This window comes from Manis javanica, chromosome 1, assembly GCF_040802235.1.
Source record: "Manis javanica isolate MJ-LG chromosome 1, MJ_LKY, whole genome shotgun sequence".
NCBI classification, from domain to species: Eukaryota; Metazoa; Chordata; class Mammalia; order Pholidota; family Manidae; genus Manis; species Manis javanica.
In genome coordinates this window covers 48,411,339-48,432,694 of record NC_133156.1, presented here as the reverse complement: position 1 = coordinate 48,432,694, position 21,356 = coordinate 48,411,339, and the positions used below count along the sequence as shown (strand labels likewise).

Genomic DNA, 21,356 nt, shown 5'->3' with positions numbered 1-21,356 from the left:
AAATAGCACACTAAGGTATTAACAATATTTGTCTTTTTATATTGGCATTTCAAAATAATTTTACTTTTACCTGTATATTTTTCCATTATTTTATAAGAAACATGCAATTAGATTTTTATAATTACAAAATTAATGAATTATTTTTAAAAAGTCATGATATATTTTTTAAGGCATATACTTTGGAAGAACATTAATATAATGTTTTTGAGTGCTACTTAATGTGTGAGAGAATTCCCACAGTGTTAACTATAAATGCTTAAAACAAAACCCTGATTTTATTAATCATTTAAATAATAATGATTTAATTAATAATAATAATCATTTAAATAATAATAATAAGGGAGAAATGTGGGATTCACATATAAATCAAGTATAAAAATCAAACGAATAATCATATTTGACCTGATTGTTTATAGTTCATGATGCGTGATCAAAACCAAAAGTTTCTGTGATGACTGCCCTTGTACTGTTCACCATGTAAGAACTTATTCACTATGTAAGAACTTGTTCACCATGTAAGAACTTGTTTGTTATGCTTTAGAAGATTGAAGACTGTTGAGAATTAGGCTTGGGTTGATTAATGATTGTGCATTGAGTCCCCTATACAGAATTTTATTGTTGTTAATAACCATCTGATCAATAAATATGAGAGATGTCCTCTCAAAAAAAAATCATTTAAATGGGTCATTAATCAGATTTGGGTGAGATTATGGGTAATTCTTATTATGTTTAATTTTTTCCTGAATTTTCCAAGTTTCCTACAAGGACCATTCTACTTTTATAGCTAGAAAATGTATATTTAGATAAAATGTGCTAATTTTTACTGCTATCATAAACTTACCAGGAAGTGTTTCCAAGATAGCAAGGGATAGAATATGTTATAAAATATGGGATCCCACATATCAGTGTCTTTCATGCAACATTTATTTTTGAATTCTGATAGTATTTTTTAAAAGCAAATTAGTCTTACAGTCAAATTTCATTACTGATTTGCTGGTTCTCAACAAATATTACATAATGTGTACACTATCCATTAAGGGAACTCTGAGACAACAAATGACAAGTTTGTAGCTTTATGAAGATAGTAAAGATGATACATCATTCTCTTGTTGAGAGAAAGATTAATGTCATCTAATTTTTATGTTTCTTGGCAGATCTGAAGGAAAGTTTCAAGAATGAAGAGACAACATGAATTAAATGGGGCCCAAACAGAAATGAAAAACGGGAGTCCACACTCCACTGGCTGAATAACCAGGATCTCGCATACTGTCTTAAAACAGTCATTTTACGTATATTCCACATGTCTGTTCTATGGATTCAGTAATCCTTTGCAAACATCTCATGAATATGCGTCTTGTTAAAAGATGATTACATCATTAGGTATCTACAGATTTTATGTTATTTCATTTTTGTTTGTTTATTTGAGTTTCCAAGCAATTATGGGAACAAAATGGTTTGAAAAGGTAATCTGTAACTAAGGATCAAATGGAAATGATATCCTTTAGCAATGCTTATTCATATCAATTCATTGGAATGGAAACTAATTGTATCTGTAGCTACATAATTATCTTCTAAAATGAATTTCACTCAACACACCCAAATGATGGAAAGAAATAATGCTATCACAGTCTGTCTAGAAATATGATGTGATATCTCAAATTAAGGGAAAACTCAAGGCATGAATATTCAACACAAATATACAAACTATTCTATACCAAAACTCCATATATGAACACCACCACTAGGCTTAGGCTATTAGCTGTAACCGGGTGGACAATCAAGATATTTAGAACATGAAGACAAGAAGAAATTTCCCCCGAGACACTAGTTTTCTACTATGTTATCCAGCAGACATTTTCATGTTGCAATTATGTTGCACATTCATTCCACCTATGATGAAACACACAGAAACTTAATTCTCTGAGAAGGTGAACAATAAACCCTGGGAATATCACTCACTTTCAACAGATTGAAATGGTCTGATCACCTCCTGCCATTCCCTGCCTTTTTCTGAGCATAGATGCCTCTTTGGATCTCAGCATGCGATTCTCATTAATGGCAGCAGAGGGGGGTGCCGGAGCTCTCGGGTGACCATGCCTCGCGCATTAAAACAGACCTTTGCAAACCACCAGGCCTGCGGGCTAAGGGGGAAAAGTAGGAATTTCCCAGTCCCAGTAATGCTTTCTGACATATAAAAAGGGAAGATAGTTACACCTTTCACTGCACCACTGTGGGAAACTAATTTGTTTTGACATACTGAGAAGTAATCTGATGTTCGTATTTATTCTGAAAAAAAGCTGTATTAGCTAAAAACAAATTTCATGAATAAAACCAGGGATACATAATCAGACATATACATCTACTGAGCCTGTCTGATATGTAGGGAATTAAATACTGTTCATAAACTTTTCTTTAAAGGAATCTAGTTTCTATCACTTTGAAATCTTTCCCAATCCCTCACTCTAGCACTGCTAGGACCCAGGACACAGCTGTCTCCAGGAACACATGGAAACATCATACCCAGAACACTGCTTGTCTCATGCTTCTCTTTCCAAAAGGCCTTATAAACGATCTTGATTGAAGAGCTATTTCAATACAACTCTTGGCACAATTGACAGTCACTGCAAACCTTTCTGAGCCACAGCCTGTTTCACAAGCTTAGGAACCACCTTATTTCTCTTTAGTTTATGAGAAGCTAATAGCTTAAATTCCACTGTAACTGAACAGTCACCAAATTACTCCCCTCTCCAAACAATTTTGGTTAGGAAAGGTATATATAAATATATTGGACCTTAAAGATAACAGAAAGAAGGGGTGGAGGAATCCCAACAAAACCATAGTGAGTGATAAGGGACTTGGAGTTACAAGTATTAAAAGAGAAGAATTGCATTAACCCCTGCCCTTCCCCATTATATTCACTGCCCACTGGAAACAACAACAGAATTACTAAAATCCCACACTCTCTAATGGGATGGTAATGGGATTCAGAGGCCATTAGGGTAAAGGCAATCCATATTTTATGCTGTAATAAGCTCAGACTGAAGATACCGCACCCCTCCTCAGAGATCAACAATTACCAATTTAATGTTAACAAATCCACAAGCACTTTCAAAATTGTAAAATAAAATAAATGCAAGTTAAAAGTCAAAAGTCTATTTTTTATAACTGTACATATTTTTCTGAAGTAAAATCATCTAACTAAATAATAATTTTTTTCACTCTGATATTGTTTCTGTTTCAGAATGCTTTGGACATAAGACTTTCTGTGATTATTATAAGGTGGTTCTGATTCTTCACAAATGGGATGTATTTTCTAGTGAGAAGTACATTCCATTTGTCAAAGAATTACTTTTCTAAAAATATGTTCTTAATCAAGAGGAAATATAGTAATTATTTTTGGTTTTAAAGAATTTCTCCAGAAGATGTATGAGTGGATTTACTAGGACATCTTTGGAGAAGGAAAGGGAGAATGAGGTAGTAATGGACATCCAGAAAACTTAAAATTTTTAAATTGGAAAATATTAAAAGATAGAAATAACAGTTGTGAACTTAAATCATTATTATGCATATTGTCAGGGAAACAGCCAGCTCACCAGTCTTTTAATGTTTATTAGTATAACTTAAAACAATTACTTGATCATTTATTTGTATTAAGCTGTTATCTGAAGAACTTCTAGGATGTCTGTAAGGGTGTTTATGTTTTTGTGTGATACAGAAAGAGAATGAATTTTATGAAAACATTTTGATCGACAAATTCTTAAATTTTTACTATAGATGAAGAAAACAATTTATTCTTAATCTCCACATATTCCTCTTTCTAACTTCTCTGACACTATATTAAAATGTAAAATTCCTAAGAATAGAGAGCAAATATTTCTAAACCATGGAGTAATAGCCAGCTCTTTCCTCACCCACCATGCTGAAAGTTCTTCCTGAAACTTGAATAATTGTTCTCCCTAAATAATAGTATAATTCCAATGCTGCTGTAATCATATGAATATGTGGAGGTAATCCCATTTTGCACTTTCTAAAAAATATTCACACTCTCCTTTAGACAATAACAAAAACAAACAACAGTGAGCAGAAGGTTAGATAATAAGAGCTGAAGATAATTTAGAATAATAATAATAATGAGGTGGTACCATATCTGAATGCTCTTTCCATCATATTCTTAACACCTCTCACCAAACTCATTGCAAATTTGTGAATAAGAAGGTAGTAATATTTGGACAGAAGCTGAGTTAAAAATCATAAAATATGATGAAAGTTGTCCACTCCTCCTTAATTTCAAATCCATTCTTAAGCATATTTCAGGGTAGTATGAGAATAATTTTCTACTTTGAGGGTATGGCTTAACTCAAACAGTCAACTAAAAACAAATAGAAGTGAAATGGATGCTTTGGCAACAGCTGCACGCACTGGGACTACTCAGTCATCTAAACGTGTCTATCTACAGAGAATGATAGTGAGGAAATCTGGGAAGTCTTGTGCTAGAAATGTAAACGTGAATCACAGGATGTTAGAAGAAAGACTGGTACCAACTAGCATCTTTCAATTACAAGCACCCAGGGATCAGCCCATATTATCAAATCAGAGACCTCAAAGACCTCACTGAAACCTTTAAGGAGGAGAGTTGGAAGACGGCAGAGAAGTATGGCTTGTGGGGAGAAGATCCTCATATAAAATGACCTTGTTCTTCTAGGCCCAACTAAAAACAAATCAATATATATTCATTCTGCATCATCATTTATGAATCTCCAGTCCCTAGGAAAGTATCTGATACTGAGTAACTAACTGCTCAGTCATTGGTCATGGTGGCACTGCTCAGAACCCGTTGCCTATTTAAGCAGCTCTGAGGGCCCAAGTTCCAATCACTAGAATGGGAAGAGGGAGTCATCACTTTTAGGCTTCTACTAGAACACGTCTACCATCTATCATAAGTAACACAGTCAGAGACTAAGGAGAAAACTATGACTAAAAAATGCATAACTCCCTCTATGAACATGGTTCTGTTCTGGTACTTGGGGACCCGGATCCCTAAGGTGGGTAAGAAGAGGGAGGGAAAAGGTGACATTCAGGCTCCTTCGAACCTGTCCTTGAGTAGCACTTTAATTCAAACAGAGATGTTAATGTTTCCTAGTTTCTTGAAGTTGTGATACCTCCTTTTTAATGCATCAATACACTGTGATTATTTATGCATTTCAGTATTCATTTGAGAGTCACTGATTAAATAAACTTTACGCTGCCAGATATTTTACTAGGCGTCACAATACAGCAGTGGATGAGTGAGACCACAAGGTTCCTGCCCTCACCAAGCCTAAAAGCTTATGTGGAAATGGACAGTTAAACTGACAGCAGTGTTAGAATAAGGCAAATACACTGTCATAGGGTCACCGAGTGAACACTCCTCATTTAGATTTAGGAGATGTAATCCAGGAAAACTTCTGGGAGGAAGCACACCATTTCTACTGAGACCAAAGAGATGAATAAGAGTTAGCCAGGGGCCAGTTGGAGTTTTGGAAGAAGACAAGAAGGATGAGCATTTGCGAAGGCACAGTTTTGAAAGCTGGAAGAATGGGAAGGAATTCTGTAGGGACAGAACAGAGAATGTAGGAGCTTTAGAGAGCAAGTTGGGGCACAGAAGGCTGGGGAGACGTTGCATGGGAGGCATCCAGTTACACTGTGAACTCCTTGAAGACAGGCAATGTATTGGATCTTTCTCATTTAATAATGTGGTGACTAAAGTAGATTATCCATTGAAAGTGTTTTATCAATATTTATCAGTTATCTACAGAGGATCTCTTGGTGATGTTTTGAAGCCACTCTAAACCTAAAGTCCTTTTAAATACTCCACATGTTCACTCTCCAAAATGCTTAGTAGGGTTTTTTATTTTTTATTTTGTTGTTTATTCTTTTTCAGCTGCACAGGTTTGGAGAGAGAGAGAGAGAGAGAGTACGTGTGTGTATGTGTTTAAAATTGTAATGCCTTCTTCACTGCCCCCTAGGACCTACTATTGTCTTTTTCTGACTACTTTCCTAGGTGTACTTGCAACTCCTGGATTAGGATTGATCACGGAGGAAAGTGAGCTAAAAATGCAATCCACTATGGAGTAAACAGACAAATAAGAGAATAGGTTATTGATGGATTAGTTCCAAGTGTGAGTGATATTAATGTGTGCAAGACATATTAAGTTCTAAGCCATGGCAGGCAACCTCAGCTTAAACGTTAATCATCCCTTCCCAGATTCAGATGAAACCTGATGCTCTCTGCACCATTTTCTCAGGCATGGGACAGTAAGAGGCACTGGAAACTCTCCCGTCAGACAGTTCAGAGCTACATGCTCTCATTTTCTACACTTGTTGTGCATGACTTTTCTAGAGAAAAACTTGATAAGCATGCTCAACTGTGCAGCAATTTGCCGAACTGTCAACAATTCTAGTATTTCATAAAACATAAATCACAATTTTCTAATACATTTTCTAACATCAGGGACATTTAGTTTCTAAGAACAAATAGACTTGCAACATTTAAATCATCAAATCATTCATTTCAAAAAGTTGAGGAGACTGAACTGGCAGCCAAAAAAGAAATGGTGTTTTGGATGTAAGAGTCAAATGTTTAAAACCTATTTCCTATTTTGTTCTGATCACATTAAAATTATCATCAAAAAAGATTCCATAGAATCATGGCCTTATAATAAACCATAATAAAATAATTACAATTTAGGTTTCTGTCAGGGTTCTTGCCATGTGAATGTTCATTTATCTGGAATTTGCTTAAAACAAATAGATTAGATTCATTTCAGGAACAAGAATGACATGACTTTTTTGTTAACAGTGATTAATGATTTGAGTTCCTAATGTCATTAGTTGACTATCATCCTTTTATCACTTGAAAAATGTTCTCCAGAATCTCTAGGTCTCATTTAGACATGAATGTTTGCCCATTTCTTATATTCTACTGACCTCTAGAGACTATACGTGTGTGTATATAAATCACATATGATAATACGTGATGATAAACACATAAAACATATACATCATAAATGCCATATAGAATGAGAATAAAATGATCTTAACTACATAAGCCCATTTCATTTTAGAGAAATACACAAAAATTGTTGACACACTTTTTCAAACAAGACCTTATGTGTACACATTTAATAAAAAGCCTGTTAATAGCACTTTCCCTATGTTCTCACTTGAACAGAACTTATAGAAAAGTGAATATCACACAAGCTGATCCTATCTTCGGTTTGTGACTTGCCAGCAATAAGGGGAACTACAGAATTCAGACATGCTGGCCTGGATTTTCCATAAAGCCAGATTTATTTTAGTCGAGATCAGATCACTTTGTGTGAGGCTCTTCTGTCCCAACGCATCCTTGCTATATTTCTTTCCAGTCCTTCTCCTGACCAGGCATGCAAGTCAAATTCAGAGGTACCCAGTGAGGCCTTAGATGGCTTTGCAATCCTTGAATTTTCTCTCTCTCAATGTTTCCAATTATTAAATATATCCGTAAGTGAAATATTCAACATTAAAATAATTTCTAATTCAGGATGAGATCATGAACCCCTTGCGTTGTGTCTGGTTCGTATTGGCATCCCTGGCACCTAGCACACTCAGGTTGGACTGTGGGAAATTAATAATATCAGCTGCACAGAACACAGTATCCTACTGGGGTATGGTCACACTCCATTTTACTAGGAATATGCCCATTCTCTCTCAGCCTCTGGATATAGATATGCATACAGATACTGATACAGATACATAGATAGAAACAGCAATATGCACATAGAAAGAGAGTAACCATATATATACAAATGTACATGCATATAAATGTGCACACACACATAAATGATTAAGAGATTACAAATACAGAACATGTAAATAGACTTGCAGTGAGTTTTCTAATAGCTGTCAAGGTTTTCTATTCTCAGTTTTGTGTGCTATATTACTGTTTGAATTCTCATTTAAAATATGGATTAAAACTCTTTGTCATTGGGTGACATCAACAACTACACCTCAACATTTAAAAGCCTCAAATAAATTTCTTTCTAATAAACTCAATCTTAATCTAGTGATAAGAGAATATTTGTAGTATCCAGAGAGTTATGGCATTTTTGTGCTTTAGTATATTTGTATCAACTATATCACATAAAACATATTTTATCATGTATATTACATAATAGATTTAGAAGTAGAATGATTTTTTGAAGTTTGTAGGCACCTCAAGGTGCAAAAAATTATTACAGACATGTTTGTCAAATAAGGATAGTATAAGAGAAATTTTTTGGTAAGGCTTTGTTACAAAGTGCTGTTAATAGCATTTTGAAAATGTCCGAGCCACAACTGATGTATAAAAAGAAGAAAGGAAATCAAATTCTGATTCTGTAGCAAAGCCGGCAGATGGAATCCTGTGCTCAGGTCTGCAAACTTGGAAGGTCGCTGGTGGTTATTGCAACCTCTCTGGAAAAACCAGCTACACTTTCTATCCTTTCACCATTTCAGCCTAATTCTGGTATCTAAGGGGCTTCAAAGTCTTTAAAGTCCTCTGAGCTGCTGAAGACCTCCAGCAGTCAAATCCTAAATAGAAATAATTTATCAAAGATTGACTAGCAGTCAGCTGATGATGGAAATGGGATAGGACTAGTGCTGGAGATTAATGGGTTTGGGCACCAGTAATCCACTTTCGTACTTAATACTAAAAGAATATGCTAATAAGAACCCTGATAACCTGAACAAGGTACACTTGCTTGATCCACATGGCCTTAGAAAATTCCAGCTAGGCACAATATTCAACCAATTAATTCAAAATGATAGTTGGTCTGAGTGGTAGAGGAGGGAATGATATAAGCCAGAACAATGAAACCAAATCTTGGCATCATTGAGGCTCGTTCATTAAGTTTTTGCCTCTTCAACATGTGGCTAAAATATTGGCCTATTAATAGCTATAGTAAACCATCACTTGTGAATAAAGAGGGGCCCCCCCAAATTGAAATGTAGTCAGTCAATTCTAGTGAAGAGCTTCAAAAACCTAGGCACTCAGTCTTTTTACATAATTAGCTCTTCTAAAGGATAACTCACTCGCTGGATTTTTTTACTAAAATATGCCCTTCCATACCATTAGCAGAGGTGCCAATGATTAGAGAAATGATTTACATCAGGTAGTTAGAAGACAGGGGAGTCAAAGAAGAAATCTGGATAATCTCCACCTGGAAATTCAAACCCTGGTTAATCAGGACTGTACTATACATGCAATTATGATTCTATCCAGTTAAGAGAAATTTGTAATCCATGCAGTGTCAAGCCTATAAAGCCTATTTCTCAAAAACTTGTATTTTGGCCTCCAAAGGCTTAAAAAGTTCTCCTTGCTAGATTGTCTCCAATTACAGAAATCCTTCCCAAGTACAGGCTGTAGAAGTATATTAAACCTGTAGGATACCATGTAGCTGGCTGTTTTACCGAGCTTTACAGCGCACATGATCTCGATGCATGATGTAATACTACTGAAGCAATTCACCACAATCTCATAGCACTATTTGTTCAGCTCACAAATGCTTTCTTATGTATGGGGGTAAATTATCTTTGAATAGAAGGTTCAAAATATTAAGCAAAAGGTACATATAAATTTATACCAACTTTAAGAATTCCTGTCCCCAACCCCAACACACACACTAAGATTTCATGGGTAAACAAACACAGGATTGCTGTGGACTCAACAGATTTCTGGGCTACCCAGCGATAATGAAGTTACTAAAATGACCACAAATATATGAGTCAGGAAAGGTTTGGCCATGGTAGACAGTCAAAAGAACTGAAGTCAGTGGTGAAAAGACAGTTCCAGTGCAAGGCTCAACTTAGGTACTATATCATGATGTGTTTGGTGCCTAGCAAATAACAGATGATAATAGAGTTGTAAATTTCCATTGTATTAATACACATCTCTCCAGTGAACATAAGAGTGTGTACATTATGGATTTGTGAGTGCTGCTTTTTCCAGGGTTTTCAGAAATCTCTGCAGACACAGAAGCAAAACAGTCAAATGAGGCAGGCTGGAGGAAACAGGAAAAAAAATATCCACCTACATTCAAGGAATGAAACAATAATTTCTAAGCCTTTGGGATCTATTTTTTTCCCCTTGCATTGTAATGCAGTCAAGTGTATGAGTGATGCCTTTTGTGTTTGATAATGTCAAGTGTGAATGTCATGGGCAGCCCCCATCTCTGATGGTATTAAAATGGTGGGAAGATGAAAAGCTTGGAAAAGTAAATGGAACAAATTAGATTAAAGTGGCTGGAGGACAAGGCAAGCTACTCATCTACAGCTTGGTTCTGAGGTGATGCTGGTGACCCTGTCCACCTGCACAGGCTGATTAAATCAATTTCTGAGGAAAAGTGTGGCACACCACTTATTTAATTGTACTTAATAAATATTTTTACTCCTTTTCATTATGAAGTCTACTGGATACAAGAAAACCTCTTACATGTGAACATATAAACTTCCATGATACAGTTACAGGAGCTGAGCTTGTTAGTCAGATATGCTAGGCATCTAAGAGTTCAAGGGAAGTTAGCCAAGGTTTATAGAAAGTAATGGACACACAGGCAATTCAGTGAGGCAATTAATTCCAACGAATCGAGTATACACCTCTCAGAGAGATAAAAATTCTTAAATACCATTAAAATCCAACCAAATTCATAGGAACCTAGCTCTTATCTATTATATTCAAATAGTATGGAGAGAATACCACACCCTCTAAACTACAGGTCTCATCTCTGACAAATGGTGAAGGCTTTTTTTTAATGAAAACAAATGCATATACACAAAATTCCTGCCTAATGAGGCCATGACATCTACAGTACATACAAGAAATTGCAATAATTACAATCGGAAGGTGTTTCTCAGAGCTACTCTCCCTCCCCTCGACAGTGATTCTCAACCTTACTGCCTATGACTAGGCAATAGATTATTCATTGGCATCTAGCCTCTAGACTAGGGGTTTGTGCTGTGCTTTCAACAACATCCCTAATGGTAAAGCAATATCCAACAAGTAATATTAACTAAATCAGGCTACAGTTCAGTAGAAGAGCAGATGGCCCGTAGATAGGCATTTCAGCCTCTGTTCGGTGGGTGGTGGGGTACAGCATGGGCTACTATTCCATTCTTTTCCTACACACATACCAATGGAATTCCTCTAGAAGCTGCCAGATCACATCATTCCAGCGGCTACTAAACACCTTGATCTGCCATTCAATGCTCTCTCTATCGTCCTAGTATTGGTCATTCTTTTTGGCATTGCTTCCCACATGACTCCTCATTTTACCCATCAGGGTTATTTTGTGTTTTTCACCTTTCACTCTTACTTCCATGGCTATCATCTTCAGGATCCCCTCAACATGCAGTCACCTTTCCTTCTCTGTTCTCCTAAGGAAAGAGTTTTGACCTGGCACATTTTAACCCATGAGGCAATTCTCCAGGTAAGGTTTATATCTTCGCATCTTCCTAGGTTTCTCACTGAGGTTAAAGGTACCATTTAGCACATTTAAGTCAGGGTGCTTAGGGCATAGTCAGTGTTTGATAGCTGTAATGAAAAAGAGCACCAAAAACAAGTGGCAAAGAAAGCAGAAAAATAAACCAAAATCTCCCGCCAAATTGTAAAGCTTTTCTTATTTAAAGAGGAAAAGAAAAAAACAGCCACTAAGGGTCAAGCACAAAAATACGTCTTTGAATCAATGCAAAAAAACCTCAAACATTCGACCACCCTTACCCTAGTGGACTTGCAGTGCTAATTACAAAGTAGGAGTAGCTGACATTCATGCCTTCTAAAAATAAGCTCTTTTTCTCCCAGAAAGGAGAAATGAATGGGTGTTAAATCAAAACATCCTATGGAGCATTTCACACCTAAGAAATGGAAACTGATAAAGAAGGGCTTCAATGCAAAAGAAAAAAAATACAACAGAAAAAAGCTTGCATTGTTTAAGGCAGGAAAATCCAAAAGCTCTACCACATAGCTTGCACCCTGGTCCTATCTGAATGTACTTTTGTTAATATGGACCCCTTGCTTTGGAAAAACAATATCTACACCTCTCTTTCACAATTGAAATCAGTTAATTGATCATTTCCAAAAATAAGTATTCCCATAGATAGGGATCCTTGGTTGCCTGAAATTGCATCAGTTCATGTCTGCGTACCAGAATCCTGGCTCTTCTGGGACATCTCTGTCATTTTATCAGAGTGATTAGCAGCAGAGTAGTTCCAGCCTGGGTCCCCTCAGTTTCTAGCCCTGATGCGCTCTTTGCATTCTTATTTTCTCCATCGAGCCTTGCAGCTTTGGCTTTGGCTCTGGAAATCTGGCACTTAATACCCAATGTTAATTACATTTACTAGTCTGAGGAAAATCCTATTGGGCTAATTTTTCAAAATCATATAATGAAAGAACTTCAGTAACAAATCATGTAGGTTTTCAATTGTTATTTTTTTGCAGATAGATCTATTAAGCACTTAATATTCAGTGGGAAAACAGTCTCAGAGCAATGAAATTCTATTACTTTAGAGGGTGCATGCTTTTAATTTCTTAATATTTCATTACATGTTGGCAACTGGTGCATATTTTTATAATGCGTTTGATCATTACTCTTCTCAGGGTATTCTATTTCAGTTCTTCCTCTGACATCATATTTGCATGTTAAAGGGTTTTAGCATTCAGGGATGAAATGTTCTGAATAGTAATGCACAGTTAACTTGATTTTTTAAAAACAGAAAACAGCAAACAGACATTATATATAGAGACTAAAGAGAACAATCTCATAATTTAAAATTTTAACTCAAGTTTTAATAGCTTTCTATAGAACATCATAAAAGGTAATGATTCAATATAATTCATTAATTAGCAAATTATGCAAAATGCTATCAGCAGAGTTTGGGGAGAAGGATCTTTTCCGTTGGCTTTTATAAGTCTACTGCATTTCTTTTTTTCCTATTAAAAATGATCTTTTCTTTGCTCTCCAGCAACATCTACTGGAAAACTCAGAAAAATGCTATTTATATGAATTAGATAGTATGAGTAAGGATAGTTTTGGTTACCATCTGCTTAAAAGTGCATGTGGAACCACCACCTAGTTTACAACTGAATTACCTCTGCCTACTTTAGTTCTATTTAGTTTTCCTGGAAGAGGTGAGTGATTCATTGACACAAATAGCCAAGCTGCAGCTTCAAATGTATCATCTCCTCACCTTGAAGAAGTCATTTTCATAAATAAAATTAAAATGCATATGTGATGCAGACAACATATTTCTCCTGGCCCATCTTTTCAACATTTGTCACTTACTTAAAAAATAATCATCCTTATCAGCATCAGCACAGCTACACTGGATAAAACAAGTCTGAGAAACGATTTTATGAGAGAAAGCTATGTAGAAACATGGATTGGATTTGAGAGGAGTTACTTCAAGATTCTGCAAAGTTTCTTAAATTGAAGAAAAGAAAACTACATCTGATGGGATTATAGAAACTCATATAACTACTACCAGAATGATTTACAGCAAACATTCCAGAGCAGATTCTTTTTCCCTTGTCCACATCTTTCTCTGTTCTTTCAACCATGATGGAAAAATTAAGTTTCCCCACACCTGTATGAGGGTGCTTCCTACAGAACTTCTGTTGGACATTCTCTCTTGATGATAAAGTAGGAGACCCAGAGTCCGTTTGGTTTCCACTCCCCCAGATTCAGCAGCTCTGGGTGTCCTCATAAAATGGGATTCACGGGCTGAACCCATAAGATGCTATTAGATGGTCTGGCAACATGAGACATGCCAGGATAAGGTATTGAGGAGCAAGTCCAGTTTGAAAACTCAGGAGAAAATTTTTTTACCATCAAATGAATACATAAAATATTCTCTCATTTATGGTTGCTGAATTCAATAATGCACAGCACAGCAGTTCTTTCTAGGACTAAACCTTGTGGATGTGTTAAAGTCACCTTTCTCTATCTCATTCCTGAAGCATTCTTTTAACAATCGGAATATTTTTAATATTCAGATTTTCCCACCTAAAAAAAGAAAACTCTTCTAAAAATTAATTCAAATATTTTAGCAAGATTCTAAGTAAAAACCTAGATATAATTTGGATTTTTGTTATCCTTAGGTAAAAACTCTGGCTACTTAGATTTTTGTTGCATTCTTAAAATCTCAGTCCACTCATTCCAACAATAAATTTTAGTAGCAGAGGCAACGAGCACAAAATCAAGGAAGACTGAGGTTAAAAACAAATTATCAAGACCTTAAAACAACAGCAGCAGCCACAGAATTCAGGCACTGGGAGACTACATTATGTTGCATTTTGTGTTCGTTCAACGTTAAAATAGATGTGCCAAAGCTCTTTAAAGGAGAAATGCTATCAAATATAATCCATGACTCTCATACATAGGTCGCAAAAGGGACAGATTCCTAAAAGCCACGTACAGTGAAAGTCCACCTGTATTCTATATTTAGGGTCCTAATGCAAAGTTCCAACTTGAGACTGATAATTAGACTCTTTCATTCCTGAGCCGATTAAAATCCAGGAAGGTTTATCAGACAGCATCTCCAGAGTTAACTCCCATTTCCAACTGTCATAATTCAGTTACCCTAATTATTTACTGGATCCTTTTCTAAAACATGCCCTGACCTGATGTTTTAACTTCATATTTCATTTGGGACAACATTTAATCTCCATTTATGAAACATCAACCTGACACAGGTTAAGGAGAAATAAGCGCTTCACTCACAAGCGCCAAACCAAACACACCCCAGTAGCTAGACTTATATAAACTCTACCATTGCTTAAACCTCCGGTGAAAAATTATTATAAAGCATCAGAAGTTCAGTTAGAAGACAAATTTCAAATGCCAGCTCTCTCTCAGGGTTTAAATCGCGGAGTTCAAAAACAGGAACAATTGGATTATTTTTTCCCTGTTAGCTGTTTAGAATTGAACGTAATGCAAAGTGCTATTCTGACCAAAATCATCTTTCTCATCTTTCCCCTTAAATACAATGGGGAAGTCATTCAGTATAAATGCATTTACTATACAAATCTATTTTCAATTGAATTTGCTGCATGCTCTAATTCATCAAAATTAACACAGGTACTTTCTATGTTAAACAAAAGGAAGCCGGCTGAAAAATCGGCTTCTGCTGCGGATGCCTTTCTCAGTCACAAAACGGTGAAAACAGAGATTTAACTAAGCCAGTCGGTCAGACCCTCCGATGGGCGCTCTTACCTGTCTCAGCTGAAGGCTTCCTTCCCTTGTTAGCAGCGTGCAGCATCTCTAGCTCGCCCCAATCCTCACCACCGGTCTCAAATTACACCGCTAAATCCACCCCCCTCCCCACCCCGCCTTCTTTTTTTTCCCTTCTTTCTTTCTGTTTTTCTTTTTCTTTTTTCCTTTTCTTTTCCCTAGCAAGAAAATGCTTATTGAAAGTGATTAGTTTTTGTTGTCCCTTTTCAGTCCCTCCTGCGGGAAGGAACAGGGGAGCAATGTGACGCCACCTTTTAATCTTTTGTAAGAGTGAAAAGGCAGAAGAGGAACGCTCGATCAAACTGAGCTGCACACATGACTAAAACTCGCAGGAGAGGCTGCCGCTGCCTGGCGGAAGCACCGCTAGGCTCGAGTGTAAGAACAGAGAAGAGGGGAGAGTCAATGGAATGTGACAACGTATGTGCATCAAAGGCAGGAGGAGAGAGGGAACAATAAGCGAGAGAAAGACAGCGAGGAGAGAGGGAGAGAAGGGAGACGGAGCGGGGTGGGGGAAGAAGAGAGGAAACACGGAGAGAAGATAGAGCAGGTTTCAGGCAAAGGATGCTGAGAATAAAGCCACAGTGCAGTGTCTGGCAGCTTCTGTTTTTATCTCAGCGAGCATGATACACTGCCTCTCTCATTTAGAAACACATTCGTGTATCTTCCAGGTTTGAAAACTGAGATAATCGCAATGTGTCTCTGGTTTTGTCTGATTGGCATTTAACTAAATGGTGTACCTGTGATTTTTTAGGATGCATTTATGTGCAATTTATTTCGCATATTTATTTATGTAGGCAAAAATGAAAGCTGCTAATTTCTATGGCAATTTGCAACGTAGTTTTACTGGCAGATGGAACTCTACTTATCATAACTGCTGACAAACTGCCACGGGTAAACAAAAGAAGAAACAAATGCTTCGTCTTGATAATTGTCTTTAAGAGAAAAAGCCCACACTAAAATATTAGCACTTGCAAAACCTATGTTTCCTGGTTAAAGTTTGAAAGGTGGTTTCTCTCCATTAGTTTTAGTAATGAAGGCAAAATAAAAGGCAGGGCAGGATGTTGGAAGGAAAGGTTTTGGAAAAAAGGCTATTAGGAAAGTGAAAACCTAAATTTTTTCTGGTTTCCCTCCAAATACAACAGGCTTGCTTTCTGGAGTCTTAGAACAGTTTTTGAGTCACTATTTCTACAGACTTTTCCTGCATCCTTCTGCCTTCCTGTACCATTTTAAAGTAGGTTCCATTTTTAAAATAAAGTAAAAAAGAAATGATTTCCTAATTCAAATTGTTTGAAATGGTGTTTGTTCCACCAGCTTTGTTCCATTTCTACTCATCTCCTGCCACCTGGGGGCTAGGATTACACAGTTAAATTCCCTAAGTGACCTCTTTTATAAGTATGTAAATTGCTGATCCCAAGGTCAAGTGTTGGTATAAGTTATTGGTGAAAATAACTGCTTGTTTTCCATGGTAACCTGACCTGATGCTGTAGTAAACCAGCAGGAAGAGACACCCAAGCTTTTGACTGACCATCTTGAAACTGAAATAATCCTAATGATGGAAAATAAGTCCCATGTGTTCTACTTTTAACAGGTATTATTTTGGAAAAACTAACAAAACAAAACACTCACTCATTTTACTTCAGCTCCGGCGTATCCTAACAATATATCCCTGGCCCCTAAGCCTCTGGCATTTTGGAGTTCTTGTGTAACCACCAGGTACAGAATGAGAACTGGCCCAGGGATAAGACTTCTTCCTCCATCCTGGCCATACTGGGCCGTATCCAGAGAGGGACTGCTTTCTCTTGTTATACCCCAAGTGTCCTAATTTTCATGGTTTTCATCTGGGACCCAAACAAATAACCCTCCTCTCCCCACCATGTGATCAAGTGGAAGCCCTACTTATCAGGAAGGCAGAGCAGAGAGAATGGGGAACACACAGGGACGGAACAGAAGGCAGCTGGCCAGAGAACAGAGAGTGCTCAGATGTAGAAGGAAAGGGAAGCTGCAGGCCCTGCAAGTAGCTGGGGAAGCGGTGCCCTGGTAAATCTGGAACTCTCTGCAGACATTTCACAGAGTGTATTGGAAGAAGCCCCCTTTAAATGACATTATTGATATGGGTTCTATAGTTAAAATTAACTTTGTACAAGGGAATAAGTACACTGAGAATTTTCTGCCAATAAAAATAAAGACCCTGTTACAAGAATACAACTATTTCAGTGCAATACAAGCAGAGGAGGTGCCCTGGGCTTTTCGAACAGGATCAGCAAAAGATAAAGGGAAAAGATAAAAAGAAATCAAGGCGAAAAAGAGAGGGTTTTTTTAAAGGTACAAATAGTCCTCAGTGCTGTTGACTATCTTTACTAGTTCCTCCAGTGAGGAGGTGAGTACCCTGCATGAGTATCATTGGTAGTTTGATGTGTATGGTTTATTTTTTAGGTATCTTGAGGGAGGGGGCTATCTGAGGTGCCCAAAGTGGCCCAAATCACATTAATATTTATTACTACAATATGACATTCATAAGACTTATTTCTCTGTGGCAGAGCTTTATGTTTATGTATTTATACTATGGAATATATGGTGGGTAAATGCTCAGTTTTTGGAACCAGGGTGCCTGGGATGGAATCCCAGCTCTACCACCTGCCTGCTGTGTGAACTTGACCATGTTATTATGCCTCTCTTTGGCTGTTTCCTCATCTTAAAATGGGTGTAATAATATTATCTGCCTCACCAGCCTGTCATTAGGAATAAATCATGCATGTGCTGTTGTGAGTTCTGTCCTAGCACATAGCAAATGCTTCAAAAATGTTAACTCCTATTAGGAAATCCTCCAAAGAGACTTTTTTTGTTAATAGCCAAGAGAGACACTATTTCATCACCTCAGAATAGACAGCTCACAAACATTTCTTTCCACTCTGACCTTCCTTGTAAGCACTAGTTGTTCAAACAGCCCTCTGGATCTTTCCACTTGGATAACATGCTAAAAATGCAACAAGTTCTACAACGAAATCCATGGAACTGCCCTCCAAGGACGCTGTTTTTCGAATCCCCTCACTGGTGTAGAGTGGAGTCCTTCAGGGCTCCTTCATTTCCTTTCCTCTCATTTACCACCTCCCATGTCTCTTCATGTTATTGTCTCACTTCCAGACTCCCAATGCCTTCTTGATCTGGATGTGTCTGCCTGGACTATTGCAAGAATCCTTGAATGCAGCACTTTGCCATGCTTTCCTGTCCTAAAACACATGAAGGGTGACAATATGCAGCCCCCAACTCCTCTAGGGGCATTTCTAGGATCCTGCCAAAGACCAAACCAGATTGTCGCCCCACCCTGTTCCCCCTCTCAAGAAGGCAGTTAGAATCTAAGTGAAGGAGAGTGACATTATTCTAGCAGTGACCTTGAATCTGCTCTAATGGACAAAGCAGCTAATCTTTGGCAAACCAATACTTTACTATTAGTGCCTTGTTAGTTGTGACACTTCTCCCAACTGTCATGACACTGCTATTGAAAACAACCATTTTAAGAAGTTTTCTTTTCTCCTCCAATTCATCCTTCACAAGCCAGAATAACCTTAAAATGCCACTCTGAATGACATCCATTCCCAATGGTTATTGATTGGTCAATTGAAAGTCTGTTTTATCTCATTTTCTTATGTATCAGCTTAAAAATCATCAAAGGTTCAAAAAATGATAGTGAAATCCATTATCATTGGAAGAAACAAAGAGCATGCAAAGAAAAGGTGTAGGAAAACGAGGTGTTTCAGACTTATAAAGAGATAGTGTTACTTTTTTGACTATTTTAATATTTGTGGTTATTGCGAGCCTTTTAAAAAATTTGTGATTTGTGATTTCTTTTCTCATTCTAAATAAATACTAGTTTTATAAAAAAAAAAACAGCAAAGGTGCATAATTCAATAGAGACAAAGTACAGATTTTTTCCCCCAGATATTCAGTACCCTTGGCAGCTTGATACCAAGCTTTCCAGGTAGATATTCCTTCTATCACCTACTCACAGGAGCTCCTGGCTCCTCCAGCCTGATTCCTACGTATCCCTTCCAGAACCTCAGGCACATTCCTTATTTCCTTTAGAATGTCCTCTTCTCCTTCATCACAACATATTTAACTCCCATCTCTCAAGTATCTCAGACCAGGATAAGTTACATGTCCTCCACAAAGACTTTCTCGACCTTCTTAAGTTTACAACACAATTGTTTTAATCATAGTAGCTACTCAAATGTTCCAGGAAAGGTCGTAGGTTAGGAGCCTGGCTTTGGAGTGGTTCCTAGGTCTAAATCTTGACCCTGAAATTTGCTTCCTAATTTGGGACATTGGGAAAATCCTTTTTGTCTTTCAACCTTACTCTCCTCATGTGTAAAATATTGTGATGACTTAATTTGGTTGGTAATAAATGTAAAGCAATTAGCACAATAGCTAGTAGATAGCTAGCACCTCCACCATAAAGAGCAGTTAGTAAAAATACAAGGGCTTATTAAATGGCAGGAATTTATCATTGCTTCTAATTTCTAAATCTCATGACAACCAACCCAGTGACTATTATTAGAAATATTTTACAGAAGATGAAACTGAGGTTTAGCAAAACTAACTTTTCCAATGTAACACAAAGAACAAATGGCAAAGCCAGGATATAAACCCTTGTCATTCTACCTTCAGTGTATGTATGTGCCTGATAAATGAATGAATGAATGGAGTCACACCCTGATTTTGCCTAAACCTATCTATTTCTAGTGATTTTTTTTATTCCCAATCAACTGGTGGGTATACATCCAAATATGTTTTGTACTCTACTACCTCCACATATCATTTGCCATAGAATTTGTTTTCTTAAATATATGCTATCCTTTGTTCAATATAAAATTTCCTCATCCTCAAAGAATCCATTCTAGCTTATATTAACTCATGGTAAATGCTCTTTTCTCTAATTTCAAAGCATCCATTGCCTGGAACATTTTATTATATATAATTTTCTAAACTAATTATGTCCTGTATTTGGTTACCTCATACCATGGGTGAACTGTTATTCTTCTAATATCTTTAGGTCACTCTTATTCCATTACATAGATTTTAAATTTCCTGAAGGTTATAGGAACTAAGTGTCTTTACTTGTATAATATATATTGATATTCCCTTGAGAACTATCTTGTTCATAGACTGTATGCTTTTATATATATATATACACACACATATAAATTCATATGTGTGTGTATGTATATATATATATATATATATAGTTAATATTCAATGTTTCATACATATATGAAATGTCGATCTGGTGTTTATACTGAAAGTACCAATAGGTATAAAAGTCTATCATTCAGGAATTATATGAAAGAGCTATTAATACAGGTTCTGGCCTTTAGAAAACTATTGCTGGAATACTGCTAGAATAGTGGCAAAAGTGCATAGAAATTTTTGTAGCTTTTTTTTAGCCCTTAAATGGTATGAAGAGCTATTTATTTATTTATTTCAGTATGCATATTTTTTCAGCACATGCCTCAAAGTCAACCAGTACTCAAGTTAGTGTCAAAATTAACTTAGTCCAACAAATTGCGATTCTAATGGTAGGAAGAATTAGCAACTAACTGTCCTCCAGAAGAATATAATTTTTCCCCAATCATTTACACATTAGCTGGAAGTCAGTTTATGTTAGACCCATCAGAAACTAATCCTTGGAAAGTTTTTTAAATTCCATAAGGTCTCATCTATGGGATCATTTCAGGCCCAATTATCCACTTATCTATGCTGGGAGGTTTGTTTTTCCTTAGGGGGGATAGGATGGGAAAGAACATCGGGGAAGACACCTCACCCTAATAAGCCTTACTCCTTAGACAAAAGAGTTTTTATAGGAAGGTTTTTCTGTCTGAATCTGCTGGTAATTCAAGCTAGTGGAATTAAATATAAATTACTGTTTTTCAAAAATAATAAAAATTCTTCAACATAAAAAGAGGACATAACCTCTGAAGTTTCAAAATAAGCCCTTAATGTATCCTTCTGACTTGTAAAGATTACATCACTGAGGTCCATTTTCATATCTGTTTTCAAAATTGCAATGAGTATATAATATGATTA

At 36.6% G+C, this 21,356-nt stretch overlaps 1 protein-coding gene across 7 annotated transcripts in view; it reads right to left on the bottom strand.

Annotated features, from left to right (window-relative positions):
• The window catches only part of TENM2 (teneurin transmembrane protein 2), a 1,157,254-nt gene that overhangs the window by 613,277 nt on the left and 522,621 nt on the right, over positions 1-21,356 (bottom strand). The window contains exon 1 of one of the 7 annotated variants that reach the window (XM_073231893.1): positions 15,261-15,551. The exons of the other annotated variants lie outside the window; for them this stretch is intronic. Coding sequence (XP_073087994.1) covers positions 15,261-15,306 — 46 coding nt within the window. The 5' untranslated portion in view covers positions 15,307-15,551. Of the gene's footprint in view, positions 1-15,260; positions 15,552-21,356 lie in introns of those variants that run through there. 7 annotated transcript variants of the gene reach the window in all.